The sequence below is a fragment of the Vanellus vanellus genome, assembly GCF_965231255.1.
Source record: "Vanellus vanellus genome assembly, chromosome: 3".
NCBI classification, from domain to species: Eukaryota; Metazoa; Chordata; class Aves; order Charadriiformes; family Charadriidae; genus Vanellus; species Vanellus vanellus.
This window is the reverse complement of record NC_138907.1, coordinates 27,048,550-27,070,497: the sequence shown is the minus strand read 5'-3', so window position 1 is coordinate 27,070,497 and position 21,948 is coordinate 27,048,550. Positions and strand designations below refer to the sequence as shown.

At 42.2% G+C, this 21,948-nt stretch overlaps 1 protein-coding gene across 1 annotated transcript in view; it reads right to left on the bottom strand.

The window, feature by feature from the left end:
* The window catches only part of KCNH1 (potassium voltage-gated channel subfamily H member 1), a gene marked incomplete at both ends in the record, with an annotated part of 184,556 nt that extends 178,312 nt beyond the window's left edge, over positions 1-6,244 (bottom strand). The window contains one exon of the mRNA XM_082481894.1: positions 6,172-6,244. Within this exon, the coding sequence (XP_082338020.1) occupies positions 6,172-6,244 (73 nt within the window). The remainder of the gene's footprint in view (positions 1-6,171) is intronic.
* Positions 6,245-21,948: the final 15,704 nt, after the last annotated feature.

The following is a 21,948-nucleotide window of genomic DNA, read 5'->3' as shown; positions in this document are numbered from 1 at the left end:
AGAAATTTAAAAAAAAAAAAAAGACATTTAGACAAATGTGACCTTAACATGAGATAATTTTCAGAAATTAGAAAGTTCACCAGTTGCAAGAGTCATATATTGCACCATTCTTAATAAAGGACAAAAATACTGTTCAGCAGTGAGACTTCGCAGTTTATTGGTCTGGGTATTCCCCCCCACATCTGATCTTAAAAGAAATTCAGGAAAAAGCATGTTTTAGTTACATCGATTATATGGGTCTTCCATCAGTTTAAAGAAGCCATTTGATTTACTGATTATAGCCACAGCCATCAAAAGCCTTAAAAGCATTTGACAAGACCTTACTCCCTGCTCACTTTTAGCTATATGAGTTACAAAAATGCATTAACAAATTCTCCAATGAATGGGTTTCATTAAGATTTGTTTTATGATCTTATTCTAGGATTTAATGCAGAAATGGATTGGTATGTTGAATTATCACAGCAGAACTTCTTGAGCTTTCAGAACATTAATTTTAAAGCACATTATCTATCATCTCCATGATGTATGGTTTTTTTCTTACTATCTATAAAAGTCATTTTAAGGAAATCAGGTCGTACATTTCTAAATGCATAAAGATGCACACACAAAACTAGAAGCTTCTGGCCTAGTAAAAGCAAGCAAAAAAACATTTTATACTCAACTCAAGTGATACTGAGGGGAAAAAAAAAGTTAATAATTAATAAATATTTTGATGTACTGACCAATTGTATTAAAAAAAAAAACAGGACAAAAATAGGAGCACCTCCACAGCTGTTAACTCAGAAAAGAAGGAAGATCATGAAGAAACAAAACCCTTTCCTTTGTTTCATTCTCAGTTTAAGAAAATGTCCTTAACACGGAACCTACAAGTTGTCCCCTTGTGGTTTTTGACAGTCTGCTGCTTTCATGGCTACATGTCTTGTTTTAATCAGTGCCAACAGACAGACGTACACTCTTGGACTTTACTCAGCCAAAAGTGATTTTACATGAAATCTTGAATAAAGTGAGTGTTGCAGGATTAGATACAAAAGGGTACAGACTCAAGTTTAACCACTGGATGCCAGATTTGTAGAGGATAACATTCACTCTGCCTTGCACAGGGCGAGCCATAGTAATGGCAAGAGAAACAAAATCTTCAGCTAAAGGCACTCTACACATACAGCACCATCTTATTATTGATCCAGGAGTTTTCCATGCACTTTTTGCAAGGTGTGATTTTGGCAGAGCTTTCCATACAAGGGAAGAGAAGCATTCTCCAGGCCAGACCCCTCTATTCCTTTACATTGGTTTTTTTTCTTTATACAGAGATTAACCCACTGAAGTCTGGAAGATGAGACTTGGCAGCATGGAGCAGAAAACCTCCTGCATATCTGCTACAGCCTTCTAAGTCAGCCCATTTGGGAGTTTTAAGAACTTAACCCAGACATTGCACCTTGTAAGGAATACCTCAATATTGCTCCTCCCTGTGCACGGTGAACCTTTTCAGTACTTTCACGTCTAAAACAGTCACTAAAATGCATTTCCCTATTCGATATAAACTCACTAGATCACACTAGGATGCAATTTACCAGCAGCACAAAGCTGCTGAGCTCGTCCTCTGCAAATAATGAATTTCACTCAGTGTTGCTTGAAGATTCATTGAAAATTATGGAAATTTATGAACTGTCAGGAAACCAAACATATTCTATCAAAAGGAAATAGAAAAGTATACTCCACCCCAAAAACATGCTTGCTAATTTAAACAAAAGCAGTCCTGTTCTCAGTATAAAAATACTTTATGGATGACTGATGCTATTTACTGGAAGTGTTGCACTAGGATGAGGCACCCCAGTGGTGCCCAGGACCTGACTGCCCTTGGCACATCACAGAGTTTGTCATATTCATGTATGTGCTTAATGTAACAGCTCAGTAGTCTGAAAGTGATTAGACCCATAACACTTAAGATAGTAAACCCTACCTTTGGGGAAGCATGCTTATACTGCTTCTGGACCCAAATCGCATTAGCAGCAGCCAGGTCTGCATCTCCATACCATGCTGCTCACCGCTTTAGGTTTTGAAGGGAAGGTAGGCAGAGCCAGGCTGCAGCAGACACAGCTCTGTCTGCAACTACTGTTTGCAAACATTTTCTTCAAATTAACATGTTATTTAAATTAACATTTTATTCAAGTGCAAAAGTATGAAAATAAAACTCAGTTTAGTTCTTCATTCTTTGTTAGTTTCCTTTGCATTTTTCTCTGGCTAAACACAAAACCAGGTTTGTCAGTTTCAGAGCTGTTTATAATAAAGTTAATTTCTCTCCTAGGTCTCAGGCAATGGTACAAGGTTAGCAAGCCCAGGTTGCAGAATGTTTATTGTACTGGGACCTTATATTCTCCAAATGGAAGTAATGCCATAAATCATGGAAATGTCTGTTATTCTCAGGATTTGTGTCTGAAGGTGCTTTTTCTTTCTCCCTACAGGGAACTCACTGCATTCTCCATCAAAGGGCGCAGGTTTGCTTCCATACCTGATGTCTCCCTAGGATGTTTCCACAGGACTTAGTGAAAGCAAGACTAAATTCATACAAGCCTTATGCCCTTTAACTTCCTCTTCTTCCAACCTCATTTTGCCAATAAATCAGAAGAGCATCTGTGATTTCCACTGAAATTCCAAAGCCACGTAAACGCAGGTCTTGCTTTTGCCATCCTTACACATGCACAATTATCACATACCTCAGTAAGAATTTTGACCAAGGGAAGACTGCAGAACCTATTTGGCATTTATGTAAACTGAAAAGTATTTTTGCCTGTAGTTATGGATAAAGCATTGGAATATCACAAAGAATCAGTATTCTCTATAACATACTGCACCATTTGAATTGGGTGCCTTGGCCACAAACCAAAATTATAACTGTTATTGTTATAGTGCTTGTATACTGTGGGTGTATTACATTACCCGAGAAAAACATTAATATCACATTAGCATAACCATCAGGGGCTAGTGATTCTTTACATACTGTACTGTTTTACAGCATGGGCTCATTTTCTGTCCCATTGGGTGTTCTGGTCTTTAAATATTTCAATGCCTCAAACAATTTTTGTCAACCAAGCACTACATACAACATTTATATTTCTAGCTCTACATGGCTAATATAGAAACACAGCTTTTAAACATAAAATACAAGACAAGCAGGATTATGGTGTCCCTCATTTCAAAGAAGAACCTTAAGTTCACACTTTATCCAAAAGGTCTTCTTGTGAGAAGAAATCACAGAGGACCAGATGAGGTCCACAGATCTCGGCAGATGACACTGCATGTGCTATCATAAGGCCATCCCACCCCTGGATGGGCTGAGAAATTCTCAATTCCTTCTTTACTCCAACGTGTGGAGAGGAAATACTGTGCAGCTTCTAACCCTAGCATAGCTCTTTTGGCTGACATTTACTGCATGAGAACCCTTCTCAGCTGATGAGCAACCTAAGAAGCAGCTCTTGTCCCTAATAACTCTAAAGGAGACGATTCAGACCAATGGAGTTTGAGGTGAGTCTTGCTGCAGATGGTGTGATATAAACATCAGCAAAATACTAACCCTGAAGGAAAAACCCCGAACTTGCATGCCTATGCTCACTGCTATTACCTGTAGCCATTGAAGGTGCATCAGCTTACCAGTCCCACATCTAATATGAAAGGCTGTTCAAAGAATTACTTGTTAAACTGCTGGTAAAAAAATGGTATAATTAGTGCTGTCCTTAGAGCGATGAATCCAAAAGTGGCTGCATGCCAATTACTTTGTTATTGCCATACAACCTCTTTTACTGAGTTAACACCCCCTGCCCCAAAATATAACACATAGCAAGAATATGCTTTCCTCAGTGCACCTGTGACAGTGGATGCATGTCATATACAAGTACCTTTAAGTGAAGCACTTATTCAGTATCTGTTTCTGTTCTATGACCAAAGTCCTCTCCTTTTAGAGGGAATCCTCCTCAAATTAGGAAAATTCCTATATCTGTATCAACTCAATATCTGTTGGCACTACTTAACTTGCTTGCACGTGCCAGCAAATACAGTTTGACATCAAGCCCAATGTTTATTTGGCAAATCCCAAATGGTCTAGATAGTTTCATTGCGGGTCACATTACTACCCAGTCAAACGAAACCAAGAAGGGGCAGCCAAACCTCAAGCTTTATGGGCCCATTTAAGCACTCATCCTGTGGGCATCCCAAATCGTCTCAAAAGCCAAGCAGGCAGGCCAAGACGCAATAGGCAACAAGGAACTGGCCTGTTTCCATGCTGCCCCCACACTGGCCAGAACAGCCCTGCCAGGTAAGGAGAAAAAGGAGACTATCTGTGTCTCCTGAACGAGATGGAGGTTAGAAAAGGCTAAGGTCCACGTTAGAACTGATTCATACAGCATTCGTCTGTGACGGCATCACATTTACAGCAAAGCTGGACTAGGTCCAGCAGGAACTAGAAGGCACATTACAGAATAAATGGTCTTCTAAACCTGAGTCACTTCCCTAAGCTTCTCCTAACATGTCTGAACTGTGCATCACTTCCTACCAGGCTTAATCTAAAAACTTGTATTGATAACAGCCCTCAGGACTTGGACTTGCTGACCATTTGGAAATGGAATGCTGCCATTTTACCTGTGCTGTCTAGCACCAAACTCTGTTATGACACCTTCTTAATAGCGAGGGAAGAGAGGAAGAAAAAGAACATAGCTTCTGCGGCATGACTCCCCCCATCTCCAAACCTCAACTGATTTACTGCATCAAGGTTTTGGCACTGAAAGTCAAAAGAGAAAATTGGTTTTTAATGAAGAAAATAATCTACAAACTCGAGACAGTTTTGAGAAAAGCCTTTGATAACTGGTATTGGAAGATTAGAGAAGCAGCCTGAACGTGAAGAAATGTAACGTTTCATTTTTTAAAAAAAGAGGGCAAGATTCACTGTAAGAATGGTGAGTATTTTTTCAGGAATGCAGCTTCCAACCCCTTCCCTCTATAGGAAAGTTGCAGAGAGAAATAACCTATAAAAAGAGCCTCATAATTTTATGTGAAAATATGGTCTTATCAAAGGCTATTTCTCCAATAACAGCACCTAATTGAAAAAAATATATATATTAAAATCATTCTTTGGATAATGAGTTCTTAGCTGCTTATCAAGAGGGTTAATTGTCTTTGCCTTATCAGAACAAACTGACTACACTTTTAATTAACACATCTTGTCTTGTCTTCTAAAGGAGCTTGACCCTGCATATTCTCAATCATACTAGAAGTTCTTAATCCCTTAAGTAACCCTATTGAAGTCAACGGAAGCATTAAAAATGGCAGAACTTAGGCTCATAGCTTTAAAAAAATGCACATGCCTGGGTTTAAACAAATACATAAACGTTTGCATGGTCGCACACTTACTGAGGGAGCAGCTTTTGGTAAGTCACTAAGTGAAAGAATCTGGATAACATTAATGCATATTTGCATGCAATTGTGAAATTCGAGGCATTTTCCACTCCACAGTTTTCCAAGAGAAAGACCTGGTTACAGTGCACTAGGAAAAAAAAATATCTACCCTCGGCCCTTAAAATGGCAAACTCTCTCCTCACTTATGACAAACCTTCTTCCCTTTTAACTCAGCCTAGCAGCCCTCGGCCGATCCCCCAGCACCGGGCTCTCCCTTCCCAGAGACCATCTTGAATCCCCGCACCTCCTCCCCACCCGAAGCCGCCACGCTCCCGGGGCGCGCAGCCCCCGCCGACCGCCGGACCCTACCGGTGACCCGACCCCTCTGGCCCCCCGCGCCCCCCCGACTCAGTCCCCCGGTTCGTCCCTGGGGCGCGGAGCTCGCCCCGCACCGGGCACAGCCCGGCCGGCGGCTCTCCCTGGGCGCCCCTCCGTGCCGGCGCACCTGCAGCCGGAGCCCCGCCGGCAGCCAGCCGCCCCGCTGACCGGGCCGGAAGGGGTCTCCGCAGCACTTGGGCGGCACAGCCGACCGGTAGCACCGGCTTCGGCCCCGGCACCTGGATGCGCCGCTTCGGCGGAACCGCCTGGGAGCGGCCGGGGCTCAATGCCCCTCCGCCCGGGGCTGCCCCCGCCGAGGAAGCGGCAGGCTGCTTCGCCCCGCTGAGGGTTCGCCCTCGGCCCCAGGGCGCGGGCGGCGGCGCCTCCCCGCCGCCCCGTTTCCCCCCTTACCGTTAGACCTTCGCACGATGTTCTCCAGAAACGTGTTCTGAGGCGCCACTAGCCCTCGCCTTCCCCCGGCCATAGTCGCTCTGCGGGAGCGCGGCGCGGAGGCTTGAGCTCAGGGCCGCACCGACCCGCGCTCTGCCGCGCCGCTCCCCGTCCGCCCCACGCGCCTCATGCCTCCGCCGGGACCGGCACGGCTGTGCGGCATCAGCCCTCCCGCCGTCGCCGCCGCCTCCCGCGCACCGCAGCCCCGCGGCCGCCGCACCGCCGCCGGACCTCCCCGCAGCACCCCCTGCCGGTCGCGACGACCCCGCGTCGCCGCACCGCAAGGCCGGTGCTGCAGCGCCATCGTCTGGGGGCGGTGCGGCACGGCACGGCACGGCGCTCGCTCAGGGGCGGCCGGCCGGCCGAACCGCCCGGGGCGCCCGCGGCGGTGTAACGGAGCCCGCTCCGGGAGCTCAGAGCGGCGAGCTGCCACCGGCACCGCTAACGGCCGCGCCTCAGCGGGAAACGCTGTGGCGGGCGGAGGGTGGCGCGCGAGGGGCCGGCTGCCCAACGGCCGCGGAGCCTGAGGGGACTCTGCCCGCCTCGGGGCAGGCGGCGCCTCAGGGCGCCCTCCTCACCGGCCCAGCGGCGGCTGCGGCCCCTCAGCGGTGTCCGGGAAACTCGGGAGCGCTTTCAAACCGCTCACAAACTCATGGCGGTGGCTGGACGGGGCGGCGGGAGGTGCCGCTGCCTCCCGCCCCGGGTGGGACGCCGCCGCGAAACACCGGGGGCTTCGCGCTGAGCTGAGCCCTCCCGCCCCCGCCGACTGGCTGCCGGCGCTCGCCGCTCTCGCCCCGGCTGGCATTTCACGCTGTCCTGTGATGATTGCTACTTAGTATTATGTGGTCAAACTGATTAACCACTCAGTGGAAGCAGCGAGATAAACTATTTAAATATAATCTTTGACAGCTCTTAAACTCCTTGAAATATTTAATTTACAATGGTTTTTCATTCAGGGATTAAGCAACTTTGTTCTTCCCCCCTTACCAGTCTATTAGTAAATGGAAAATACTCAGAACTTTTTCATTTAAAAGGCAGGTTTCCTCGCTGGCATTGGCATTTACTGGCTGTAGTGCCTCGTTACGTGCAGCACCTTCAGGCTCTGCATCTCCGGGCACATTCAAGACGCAAGTCTGTTTCCACATGATCACACGTCCGGGGAACAACTACGTCTCACAATGCAAGGAAATACAGCACAGCAGAGACCACGGTGGACGTCACTGTGGCTTTTCAAGCATCACCACTGCTCCCACAGAATGGTGGCCCTGCCCAGCTGGCTCTCTCTGGGGTAACGCTTGGGCCAGGGCCACAGCACAGCCCCGAACCACAGCCAGCCATAGGAAGTAGCTGTGCCATGGAAACCGCTTTTAAACTGGTCATGAACTGTAGGCTGGCCACCCCTGGGTTTGCTGCCAAAGAGAGACGGGTTAAGAGAGAAAAATCGAGTGCCTGAAGTTGCAAAAAGGCTACTAATTCTCCCTCAAGTGTTGTTGGATTTTGAAAATTCCGATGGAAGCATTTATTTGCATCTTTACACATCTAAATCTATCCCCAACAACTGTACATACAAAGACCTCAGGTAATCTGCAGCACAGACCCAACATGAAGAGATCTTAAACTCTCTGGCAATTTCCCCAGAAAAATTGTAACTGTAACCTTTGACACTGAATTTATACAATGCTAACAACCAAGAGTGAGGTTTTGAAAAACTGGGACCTGGAAAACTGTTCTGTTACTCCTCTACGCCATTGTTGCCAGAGGGCTAGGTAAGTGCAGGCTCTCTTAGCTTCTGCCAGGCTCTGGAGAAATATCTATGACTTGGAGACATGTGGCGGCTCCCATACATTGCAGAAACGTTTAGGCCTTTAAAGAAAAATTAAAAAAAAAGATCTTATATTGAATCAGCAAGTACACAGAAGTGGGAGCAAGGGGACACAGAGTAAGAAAGATGTATTTTTTCTGGAACTCCATGAAGCATGGCCCAGCCTCTAATTAACTAGCTCTGATTATCTAATTTTTCCAGAGCATCATGCTTAATCCTACAAGTTCCACGTCAAAGGTACCATTTTAGGTTTGCATCTACCTTGTATCATTGCTATAACGTTTTATTCATTCGCAAATGGAAGATTTCTCCTTTATCTTCTACCTCCTCTAGACTTTCTCCCCACTGCAAAATATGATTTCTGCTGGTGATACAATTTTTTCACCACTACTGCAGAGGGACACTGTGTTAATGTTTCACTGTGATTACTTTGAATTCTATACTCATTTTCTTGCCATTACTGGTAAATCTTCCAAATGATACAAAGCTGGAAGCAAAGCCCTACTTGAAGCAGCACACATACACTGTCTAACTTCATTATTAGATGGTTACCTCTCTCCAGCTATTAGTTTTTTGGAAAGTTGAAAAGTGGAATTGCTTCATTAGCTTGTTTGCTAAAGCCTAGTGGACAGAACTTACTTAATACCCAGCACTTCCACTTAAGGCTAATATAAAAGGTCATACTTTGCTACAGAGGATATTCAGCTGTATTTTATCACGCTGCTCTTTCAGCCTGTTGTTTTTTCCTGAAAAAAGCCCTAGGCCAGGACTTGTAGTAGCACCCCAGTAAGTGACTGTCCCTTGGCTGCAGAGCCTTAAGCTACTGTTCCACAGTCACTTTGAGCAGCAGCTGTTGCTATCAAAAGGACAGATTCGCCTTCATCTAAGCTGTGTACATTTGTCACCCCACTTGAATTGAAAACCAGTCTGAAAAGAAACCCAGCACTGGTGGTGAATGAGGAAAGGCAGCTGAGACACCTCCCTTTTTGGCAGCAGCCTGTATTTACGCCAACCCATTTACTAACATGACCATAACTTTCAGTGTTGATACACACAAACATGCTGAAAACTATTATCAATAAAAACATTCGTTCCAGGCACTAATTTGTGGGAATGTCACTAAATCACATGGCATCTATGAAATAAAAATGTTGGAACAGGACAGAGCTCATTTCTTTCATCTCGTCACAAGGTTCACCCCTGAGAGACGCTACTGTAACTTCCTTTAAAAAGTTGCCCTTAGCCAGCCATACAGTGTCTCTAGGTAATCTGTTCCAACATCTAACAAATCTCGGAAGAGAGCTTTCCCTAAAATACTGCTAAGTCATCTGTTCTTTAAAGCTAGGAAAAACGCTTTCTCCTGCAGGCACAAAAATCACCAACCCCTCATGCATTTGAAAACTTGCAAAAGGGTTGCTGCAATGCTCCTCTGTCTACTCCTGCTGCCTCTCAGTCTGAACAAACCCAGTTCTTGCAAAGTTGCACAAGACTTTCGCTGCTGGACTCATCAGTTCTTTGGGACTTGTCATTTCACTTTCACAGCATCACATCAGTAAAGAAACACAGTAAGTAGGGAAGTCTCATACGCTCAGAACTTAATTTGTATTGAAAAACACTGTTTTCTTCAAGGCCTTTTTTATTTCTGCCCCATTTTTCACACTGCCTTTTGTTCTTTGTTGAAAAAGTAAACTGTCAAAAAACAGAATAACACCACAAAGTTATAACAAACTACCACCATCCCTGAAAATAAAAAGAATATGCAATCTTTAAAGTTAGTTCCATTTGTATACTAACATATGGGTTTTGCTAAACTGCCAAAATAAAATATATTAATTGATAGGATAACAAATTAAAGAAAGTAACGCACAAGTTACTCTGCCATACCGACACTAAACAAAAAAGGAAGTTACGAATTCAAACCAAGATGGAAAAAAAAAAAGATAATTTTATTTAATTTTTTTTACATTAAAATCAATAAAGCAGTTATTGTTCTACAAATTCTTACCCCCCAAAAGTTTGCGGGCTAAGGCCTCCATCTAAGTACACACATACATGAATACTTAGTTGCTTGTGATTAACACTATTTGTTATCTTAGAGAAAAAGCAATGAGAAACAAAAGTTAGACCTTAAAACTAAGGCAAGTCCATAATTTAACAAGTACATGCATGTCTATCAAAAGGAAAAAAATTTGTGAAAACATCCGTGCATCTTACTGAAATTGTTCAATTTGTTACTACAACTCAATTTAACCAAAATGCTCCGGACATTGGCAAAGTTCAGCCTGAGGTTCCTAAAGGTCCAATTATTTCTGCAGTCTAAAATTAAATTAAACTTTTAACTCAAAGAAATATGCAGTTGCATAGCAGACCATAGACCTAAGAATTGAGGAATGTTAGTATTCCCAAATAGCTGCAACAGATTTGTCAAGAAATAAATATGGACACTTTTCCAGTTTTGGAATTACTGAATTTCCTCCAGACTTTTTATGGGTAACAAATACGGAAAAATAACTAAAAAGTCCTATGTTCTGAATGGAAGGAAAAAATCTCAAAATAAAACTGATGAGAGAGTACACAGACAGTCTTTTATTTATACATCTAACATTTGGAGTGTGGGCTAACAGGGAAGAACTGTTCCTTCTCAGAACAGCTCAAAAGGGCACAGAAAAAAATTTCCCCATTTGGACAGCATGTCCATCTCCATTTATTTCAACAGGAGGTGGCATGCTGTCCTTCCAGATTTAGAAAAACAAAGCAACAAAATCACAACTCAACACAGAAAAAATCCCCACAGATCCCGATTAGGACATCAGCTACTATGACCATCCTTCTCACTGCAGGCGTCTACTCAATCCTGTCCTGCCCTGCCCATGGTCTCTCAGAGCAGAGGCAGTGACCCACTGAAGTGTTATTACTCAGAAGAGGAAAAGAAATTAACCAGAGTTTCTTTGTTTCCAGGTCTGGTAGGTTTTTTAACATTTTTATTGTGTACTTCAGTTGGCTTCATTTTTCCTGTGCCTGGGTCAATATGAAGGCAAAAGGCAAAATGAAGCAACTCAGGTGCAGCTTGCTTGAATTCTAACAGAATGCAGGGGCCCTCACTAAGTAATCGTAATAAATATTTTTATTTGCATGCCCTGTCCACAATAAGCCTAGGAACCCATAGTTCTGGGTGGTATTTTTTTGTTAAGTAGCAAGGACCACCACAGGCTGTGTTACTGTGTTAGTTACTGCCTTCGTTTTTATCTCTCAACTGTGGTCCAGTAGTCACTGATTTAGCAATATAAAAAAGCTACTTTAAATCCTACATTTTCGTAATATGCTGTACAAAGAAAAAAAAAAAAACTAGCTATTTTAGGCCCAGATTCAGAAAAATAACTCCCAGTTAGGAGCATGCTTGCACTAGGTCTTCCACCTCTATTTTTCCTACTTCGGCCCTAAACCATCCCCTTTTAGTCACTGTCCTTGACCTAAACCACATGATTAGCTTTCTGAACAAACCTTGGATTCTACAATACAGCAGTTTCCAAAAATGTAATAATACAAAGAAGAATTTCTAAATAATATGGAATCAGACTCCCCAAATAATAATACATAGCCTAAACTCTATAGTTTAATTTAAAAAGCAGAACGATCTTAAAAACTCATTGTTTGTTCTCTGGGTGGAAGCATCCTACCTGTAAGGCTGGCAGTGGTGAAGACACTGCTAGTGCTTCTTTTACAGTAGCCTCTCCAAGAAACACACCTCAAAGTACCCAGTATAAAACTATACTCAACACAGTGAATAAGCTTCTTGCACAGGGCTTGTATTTCATAGCTGTTGCCTTATACGTGCTCAGAACTCCTGTTTTGGAGTTATATATTCTATAAAGTTGATCTCTTACCTCACAACTTCACTGACCATATCTGCTGCTGGTATGATTTCAATTTCAGAAGGTTTGTCAACAGACAGAAAACACACACACCCACCAAAAAAAAAAAACCCTACAACAGGGGAAAAAAAAAAAAAAGTAAAACAAACTCTTCTCACTTAATTTCAAAGTTTTACTGAGCTTAACATTTCATCATGTATTTCCCACTTAATGATCTTCCTGTCAACAGGCTGGATTGCTCGCGGTATTTGATTTTTATGCAGACAGAACTTTGTTGCATTCTTTGACAGAGGGAGGAATATGCAGAAGGAGACAAAAAAAATCAGGAGCACAAATCTGGAAAGAAAGAAAAAGAATAAAAACACAGCCATTTTGTAACTAGCTTAGTACTGACATTTTTTAAAATCTAAAATGTACATACAGTGATTACCTATTTTCTTATTCTAACTAATCTCTTACTGTTACCTTCTGCATTTGCACTGAGGAAAAAATCCTAATTTTCTAAGTTTGATCTTATCTTAATATCATTTTTTCCAGGGCCTTTCTTGGCACTGGTCTCATATCTAGTCCTAGGGACTAATATCACATGACCTCAAGTCTGATGGGCTATTGATTTTTGTAAACACTTGGATACCTGCTGTGGGTTTTTCATGACTTTTCTAATTTTGGTTAATTTTTTTTTTTTTTACAATATATTCAGTTCAGGCACTGCCAGTGACAATGTTCATAAGGAGCTCACATTTTACAGATGTTCAGTCATGAATATAGACACTCTATGAAATTCAAAGTGTTTAAACAAATAGAAGAGGATTCCTTTTTGTGCTTCCATTGATTATTGTGAAGCAAAAACTGCTACTAGTTAATTGATACGAAAGCTTCCATGTAAAGTCACCCAGTATAGTGAAATATCATGTCATTCTTTTAAAAAGATGCACCGTAATATCCAAGCCTATCTCCAGCTACCTAACCAAAATACTGTGTATGGCACAAAGGAAGGTGAGGTTAGGGAATGATCTGGGACATACACTTGTTAGAAGTGAATGTTTATACGTGAAACACCAGCAGAAGCATGGTTTATCAAAGATGTCTTTGGCAGTTCTGCAGGATCAGTAGGGAATGGACCTCTAGCGGTGGGCTCAGAGTCCAACTCTCAAACCTGGATCATCTCTTTGGTTTTTCGGAACACTATATGTCTAACACAAACAGACCTCATAACAGGCTCCCAGACTATAGCGTATTTCAAGTTTCAATTAGGTAGACACTTAAACCAAGGAAAACAGCCACCTTCATTAAAAGTGATGTAATTTACATGAAAGACAGCGAGCTACATATAAGCAAGTAAAAACCTTACCTCCAACATACGAGTATTTAATACATTGGTTGAGACTGAATTTGAAGTGGGTATATTCCTAAAAACTGTTGTGGAAACCAATGATAGCAAGGTCCTAGTGGTAACCAGCATTTTCACCCTAAAATTATACAAGCGTGAGTTTTGTTTTTTCCTCTTGATTTAACAAACACTCTGACAGACATACTGTGAACTGCTGAATCTTCCCAAGGAAAATTTTCCTAGTGTAGACTGACCCTTTATGTATCCATCCATACCCTCAAATGCAAGATTGTGGATTTCAGTTTTATATTTATGTAGTTTTATCCGCCTCAGACAGGAGGAGAGAGAATCATCATTCCTGAAAGTGTTACATAATACAACCCGAAGAGCCAGACACAGCCATATTGATTTCTTTCTTGTTGAGTTGTGTTTTTTTAACAGAATAGACTTAAGAGAACAATTTGTACTCCTAGAAAAATCCAGTGAAATAGTATTATAATAACAATTTCCATGTGGGATGATAACTCTTTACAAATTTCAGAAAAATTAACAATTATATTTGCATTGCTTGCAACTCCATCTTACAGATACTCTCAAAATGGAAACTCTTGCTGATCCCTCCTAAACTGCATACTTGAACTGTGGATCATCAGGACAACAAAAAAAGTTTCTATAAATATATTAGCGATAAAAAGAGGACCAAGGATAATATCTGTCCTCTAGTAGATGGGGCTGGTAACATAGTAACCAAGGATGAGGAAAAGGCTGAGGTACTTAATGCCGTCTTTGCCTCAGTCTTCAGCAGTAGGACCAGTTGTTCCTTGAATTCCCCGACCCCTGAGCTAGAATACAGGGATGGGGAGCAGAATGAAGCCCCTGTAATCCAAAGGGAAATGGTGAGGGACCTGCTTCAGCACCTGGAGGTGCACAAATCTATGGGGCCGGATGGGATCCATCCAAGGGTACTGAAAGAGCTAGCGGAAGTGCTCACCGGCCCACTGTGCATCATTTATGAACAGTCCTGGATAACCGGGGAGGTCCCAGCTGACTGGAGGTTGGCAAATGTGACACCCATCCATAAGAAGGGCCGGAAGGAGGATCCAGGGAACTACAGGCCAGTCAGTCTGACATCGGTGCCTGGGAAGGTCATGGAGCAGATCATCCTCAGTGCCATCACACGGCACATGCAAGAGAACAGGGTGATCAGGCCCAGTCAGCATGGGTTTGTGACAGGCAGGTCATGCCTGACAAACCTGATCTCCTTCTATGACAAGGTGACCCACTTGGTGGACGAGGGAAAAGCTGTGGATGTTATCTACCTGGATTTTTGCAAAGCTTTTGACACCGTTTCCCATAGCATTCTCCTGGAGAAACTGGCTGCTCATGGCCTGGACAGGTATACTCTTCGTTGGGTAAAAAACTGGCTGGTCGGCCGTGTCTAGAGAGTGGTGGTAAATGGAGTTAAATCCAGTTGGTGTCCAGTCACGAGTGGTGTCCCCCAGGGATCGGTGCTGGGGCCCGTTCTCTTTAATATCTTTATCAACGATCTGGATGAGGGGATCGAATGCACCCTCAGTAAGTTCGCAGACGACACTAAACTAGGGGGGCGTGTTGATCTGCTTGAGGGTAGATTTGCTCTGCAGAGGGATCTGGACAGGCTGGACAGATGGGCTGAGGCCAATGGTATGAGGTTCAACAAGGCCAAGTGTCGGGTCCTGCACTTGGGTCACAACAACCCCATGCAGCGCTACAGACTGGGGGCGGAGTGGCTCGAAAGCTGCCTGGCAGAAAAGGACCTGGGGGTGTTGGTGGACAGCCGGCTGAGCATGAGCCAGCAGTGTGCCCAGGCAGCCAAGAAGGCCAACACCATCCTGGCCTGCATCAGGAATAGTGTGGTGAGCCGGACTAGGGAAGCAATCATCCCCCTGTACTCGGCACTGGTGACGCCTCACCTCGAGTACTGTGTTCAGTTTTGGGCCCCTCACTACAAGAAGGACATTGAGGTGTTGGAGCGTGTCCAGAGAAGGGCTACAAAGCTGGTGAAGGGTCTGGAGGACACACCTTATGAGGAACGACTGAGGGATCTGGGGTTGTTTAGCCTGGAGAAGAGGAGGCTGAGGGGAGACCTTATCACCCTCTACAACTACCTGAAAGGAGGTTTTAGAGAGATGGGAGCTGACCTCTTCTCCCTGGCGACAAGTGATAGGACAAGAGGAAATGGGTTCAAGTTATGTCAGGGCAGGTTTAGATTGGATATTAGGAAGCATTTTTTCACTGAAAGGGTTATTAAACATTGGAATAAGCTGCCCAGAGAGGTGGTGGATTCGCCATCCATGGAGGTGTTTAAGAAAAGGGTAGATGAGGTGCTTAGGGACATGGTTTAGGAGTGGTGGTGTTTTTATCAGGGTAGGTTAATGGTTGGACTTGATGATCTTAAAGGTCCCTTCCAACCTCACTGATTCTATGATTCTATGATTATATTGGCCAAACAACAGTTACAGTAGGAAAAGATACACTATTCAAATAGCAATAATGTTCTGGTATCCACGTGGCCCAGCCACACTGACCTCCAAAATCCTGCACAGCTCCAGAACACAGGGATTTCTAAGAAACTATATATACCTTTCTATAGAAACCATAAGATGGAAAACAAAAGTACAAATTCTTGTAATACCTCAGGAACCTTCTTTTGGTCATACACAGTCAGTGTTAGTTTCCACTTTACCCTCCTACTGCTTTTAACCCACAAGAAGCCAGGTAAAATAAGCTACAGAGAACAAAATTTAGCAGGAGGTGCCAATACGCTGCAGCATAAAGTGTTACTACAGTTCAAGGCCCAAGACATACAGCAAAACAAGCTGCCACTACTGGTTACTATACCACTCTATTTTTGTTTCACATGCAAAGATACATCATCTTCCTCAAATTAGGTTCTTAACACTACTACCTTTGGGTCCTTCAAATCCCTCAAGATTACTCGTACAATGACACTGTGTCTTAAATGGATGGGCAGTAGAGAGTTATGGTAATTTTACCTGGTTTGTTCACATCAACATATTACTGATGTTTCTGTTATTCTCCCTTGGTTTTCCTAATGTTGGTTACACAGACTGACTGGATCCTCATTAAACAGTAAGCTGTCTGGGGCAAGGTTATCTCTTTTTCAGGATTAGGCACACAATATAGTAACGTACCAGAGCATATTTTTTTTTTTATTCTGGCATGTGTTAAAGGACATTTCTCTCAAGGAAGTGAGTGTTTGGTATTATTAACTGCAAGAAAATATTGCACAGTATGTTCTTTTCATCATGTTACTTCACAGAAGGAAAAGGAGGAGAAAAAAGGAGGGAGCATAAATGTCATTAACTCACAGCAAATGGTCACCTCTTCAGGTACAACAGCAACGGACAACCTGACAAGAAAGAATAAAGCACAAGTTTAGCACACATTTCACTAAGTGCATGAAATGAAAGCACTTGTTTTGCTTTACATTTTAAAAAACACACACACATACAAAAAATCCAAATGCCATGCAGCAGAAGTAAAATTACATTTCTTATGGAAGTCCAACAGCTTTAAGTATCAATTAGGTGAGAACTGCTTTCCACTGAACAGTCCAATGAAAAGTAGTTTAGGTAACTATATGCGTAAGTAAGACAGGACAAAGTAAAAGCACACTAGCTTACCAAAACAATTATAATGTTGTGGGGTGTTTTTTTTCCCCTGTGGGAAACAACTAGCCTTAAACCCAAATTATTTGTAAAGAGCTACATGAGCTAATCATACACAGGCTGAGATTCTTCACTGACAATACTGAACGCCAATGTTATGATTCATGGACATACTGCCAGCTGTTACCAAAATTTACTTTGAAAAGGGTATGGAAAAATATAAGTAGTTAAACTGACTTTCCAAAATTACCTGTTTTCCTGTGTTGCCTACATAACATAAGGTTAAGACTGCTAAACTCAGGCTTTTTCCAACAGTGTGTCATGATAATCACCTGGACACAGAACAGTCTTTACTTTCTGTAAATGGTACAGCTTACCAGATATTTAGGTTAAACATAGAAAACTTAAATAATGAGATTGAAAAGGCTGATCAGGAATATCTGTCCCTCCTGTCAAGAAAAAGAAGATATTTAAAAGATTTTCATTTTTCTTTTAAAAGGAAAAAAAAATGTCATATATTGTCAGTGAAACTCACTGCTATAGAAAGTCACTGAAACAACAACCTACAAATACGTAAAAGTGGAACAGTTATTTTTGTAACACATCTAGAGGAATCAAAATTATATTTTTTTTTCAATAGATACCAAGCTTTACATTTCAGAGCTTCAACAAATCTTTAGAAGACCAAGAATAGGCTTCTTGCCAAGACAGAATGGAGATTATGGCATCTGCCCCAAAATTAGTTCCTCTGTAGACTTTGCTGTTTGTAACTGTCAGGATCAAAGTACTGAACAAGATGGATGTTAGTACTAACCCATTATGCCAGTTCTTGGATAAGCCTTCCTACAGTGCAACAAACCATTTCAAAATACTATTTTTAACAGAGTGACAAGTCCTAACATTCCCAGCTTCATTCAACATATCAACCACCAACACCATACAAAACAGCCTAAGTCTCAAATTTTGGCAAAGGTTTCAGAAGAGCATGATGTGATCAGCTGGTGGGAGGTGAAACAACAACATAAAAGTGTTTACAACTGCTGAAGTCCTTAGACTTCTCAAAAAAACTTTCCCAAGAATAAGTTTCTGACTGTCCTTATACAGTCTATACTCTATGACACTAACTAAATGGCAAAAGAATTCCATCCAGATTGGGAGAGCAGATAACTCTTGAAGCCTACAACTGGAAGACAGTACTACAAAACTAATGCAAACAAAGAAAAAAATCTCAAATCTCAGTTGGGGAATATTAACAGCAGCAAGTCCGTTAGCAAATGTTTTACTGTTGCATTTCACTGAACAGATTTTTACTGATTTCTACCTTAATAAACCATTAATAGTAGAACTCAAAAATACTAATAAGTGCCCAGCTTGAGACCAATGGCCTGATTCCAGAGCTGTAGAAATCCCATGGCTTCCCTCATCTTCCACTGGTTCCACTAAAACATGGAGTCTTCGAAAAATTCAAGAATGTTGCATAGAATACAGCAATCACCATCAGTCTGATAGAATTAATACATCTCAACCTGTCCACTCTAAGCCTCCCACTTACCACCTAGCAGGCCAAGTTGTGTTCAACATAAAAGACACACAGTACTTGACAGATGACACCTATGTATTTTCCAGCAGAGGAGTGAACAGACTCTGAGCAGTGCAATTTATCTGAAATTACCTTGATTCCAGGCATGCTTTTCTTAATGTGTTTATGAAGACAAAGAGCATACTTTTCTTTATGAAACATTCATACCAAAGGAAATTATAAATCTTCACATTAAAGCACAAGTTTCCAGGCTAGACATTGCCAAAGGGATTCATGGTCATCCCATTTTCTCTGTGTTTCACACAACACACATTATACATTCATAATTTTTCTGAAGAAGCAACACAAATTAATTTGACCTTTTTCTAAAAAGACACAGATTTTAAACGGTATAAAGTGACAAAGTGACATTCCCAAGCTTGGGAACTGTCAGAATGCTCTTTCCAAAAAAAAAAAAAAAAAATAACCACCACCAAAAGTGCAAAACTTTCACCATAAGATAAAACGGCCAAGCATGCAATCTGCAGCACTTTTATGAGGTAGAAATTTCATAGGTGAGATGGACATAACATCCAAGAAAGACATTGATGTGCTGAAGCACATCCAAAGACAACCAACAAAGCCGGTGAAGGGTACAGAGCACAAGTCTTATGAGGAGCGGCTGAGGGAACTGGGGTTGTTCACCCTGGAGAAAAGGACCCTCAGGGGAGACCTTACCGCTCTCAACAGCTACCTGAAAGGAGGTTGTAGCAAGGTGGGGGTCGGTATCTTCTCCCAAGTAACGGGCAAAAGGACAAGAGGAAATGGCCTCAGGTTGCACTAGGGGAGATTTAGATTGGATATTAGGAAGAATTTATTCTCTGAAATGGTTATCAAGCATTGGAACAGGCTGCCCAGGGAAGTGGCTGAGTCAACATCCCTGGAGGTATTTAAAAGACAGGGAGATGTGGTGCTTAGGGACATGGTTTAGCAGTGGACTTGGCAGTGCTAGGTTAACGTTGGATTTGATGGTATTAAGGGTCTTTCCCAATCTAAATGATCTATAGTAACATGGGCATATGAAGCCATCTAATGTTTTAAGAAATTATTTTGTTCTGAATAAACAGTCTTTGCTTTCCCATAGCTCACCACTCAACAGTTAATGCTATCATTATCCCTCACTTCAAGGTCCTAATAATGAATCACAGGAGTTCACGGTCTAAGAGTCTGATTTTAAGCAATGATTTCCAACAACCTGCTCTAACAAGGATGGTTGCAAGAGGCCTTAAACCTGCATGGAGCAACCTCAGAAGTCATGTGGGCTTGAAGCTCATTTAATTCATGGATAGTGAAAGCTGTTTCCCTTTGAGCTTCTATTTCTACTAAAGCCTTTTAGCAACTCTGTTAAAAGGAAGAAACAACTGCTTCACCCTCCTTGTTTGCAACCTCTCCATTCCTTAATTCCCTTCCTCTCTGTTGCCATCCACTTTGCACTCCAGCAATCCCTCCCCTCCTGCCCAAACACAATCCTTCCCCACAAAACTATTACTCTGGGAAGTAAGTTTTAAGAATAAATGCATAACCCCCAAGAATGAAAAACTGGCAGGCTTATAAAAAGGATCTTTAGACTGGCCCAAGTCATACCCGCTGAATGCATTGGTTATGTTGCTGTCCTCTATGGCTTATGTTTAGAAAGAAAAAATGAGAATAAGGATATATATGGTAATATTAGTCTAAGCCAATGCCTTATATGTAGTTTCTACAACAAACGCAGGACCAATCTGACAAACAGTCTACTTTAGCATACATCTGATCCAGGAGCACCCAGATACTGAATGTGACAGAGGAACTACAGAGAGCGGGAGGAAAAAAACCAAACCAAAACAAACAACTTCTATACAAGAGAAGGCATATTCCAAGGCAAGGCAACTTTAAGACTGCATGGGGAAAAGATTCACTACACACATTTGCTAATATTTAAGTGCTTGACTTAGTGAACCTATGTTCTTTTAATGTAACCTCTGAAATGCAGTTTTAACAGTAGCCATGAGAATAACAAAAACAAAAAGGGGCAAGCTCTTCAGACAATTCTCCTCCCAACCATACTGAAATCTTTCTTCCTTTCAGGTGATTACCTTCACAACACTTGTAACAACTTAGCATTCCCGAAAGCTGTGATAGATAAAAATTTTCAGTGGCTTTATCTGTTAAGACAACTGACAGACATACGCAGTCATAATTCTGCATGTATGCCCAAATCTCACATCCTTAGAATATAAAGCTTAAAAGCCTCAAAAAGTCAGTTTTAGGAGAACTAAAATAACAAAGTCCAATTTCCTGCAAGTTTTCTTATTGATTTTGTGTCTAAAAATTGCAAACATTGGTTGAAGATCTTCCTGTGGTTCTGGTATTTGTGAGTGCTTTCTCTTACGTGAATTATTTTGTGTACATTAAAATGTGAGATCACATTACAGCTTTTTTCCCCTCAGTTGTTGAGGCACTTGCAGGTAGTCAACCACCCTTGCTTGTACCTTCGCTTTCCTAGTCTTTCTTCCCAACTCTTGGAAGGAGAGAACAGCAAGCATACAGGAGTCAGAGCTTGTTTTCTCCCATTTTTGATGGTCAGCTGCCAAAAGCTGTCACAAAAAACAGTTCTTCAAAGACCACAATATTCCCAGAGCAGAAAGAAACTTGACAATATTTTTCTGCCATGTTCTAGGAAGCACATGTAAATCAAAGGTTTCTCAAAAGTATAGAATTTGACCATATTGGGCTGATTCCAAGACAAGTATCAAACAGCAGCACCCTGCAAACATAGCAAACTACATCACGTTACAATCCTACTGTAAAGCACTACAGACACTTGGTAGTCATGAGTAGGAACACAAGTAGTCATCCTTCCTTAATCTCACTTTAAGAAAGCAGCTGTACTGTTCCAGCTAGCACTTTTAAATCAACCTGGGGCAGACAGCTGCCAGGGCAAAATTTGGGAGGAACGGCTGAGATGTGACAAAGTACAATGGATTGTGTCAGGCAGTCTGAGTTGGAACATGAGACTTGACTACAATATATAGCAACAGTAACTTTTAACAGCTAAATTTATACTTTTTTTCCCCACACATCAGGCAGTCAGACTGCCAAGTTATCACTGCATCATAAAGACATACTTAAAGTATAGCCACAACGGCATTAAATGTATTTGTGCAGAAACAAAACCTGGCTAACACATCTCCGGATTAAGTAACAAGACTGTTACCCAATCTGTAATTCAGCCTCTATCTGGAGCTAATCTCAGCCTTTTTTTTTTTTTTCCCCACTCTTAAAACCTGGATACTTTGATATGAACTGGATGGTGACACCTGGGCACTTGGTAACACACTGGAATTACATTAAATAAATCAAAAACAATAATTTTGCGCCTTTGGAAAGAAAAAACAGCCCCCTTTCACACGTTTCACGGCACCTGGAACCACCTGCAACGCTGCCCGTTTGCTGCTGCCGGCTTCCCTGTGCCCTCAATCCCC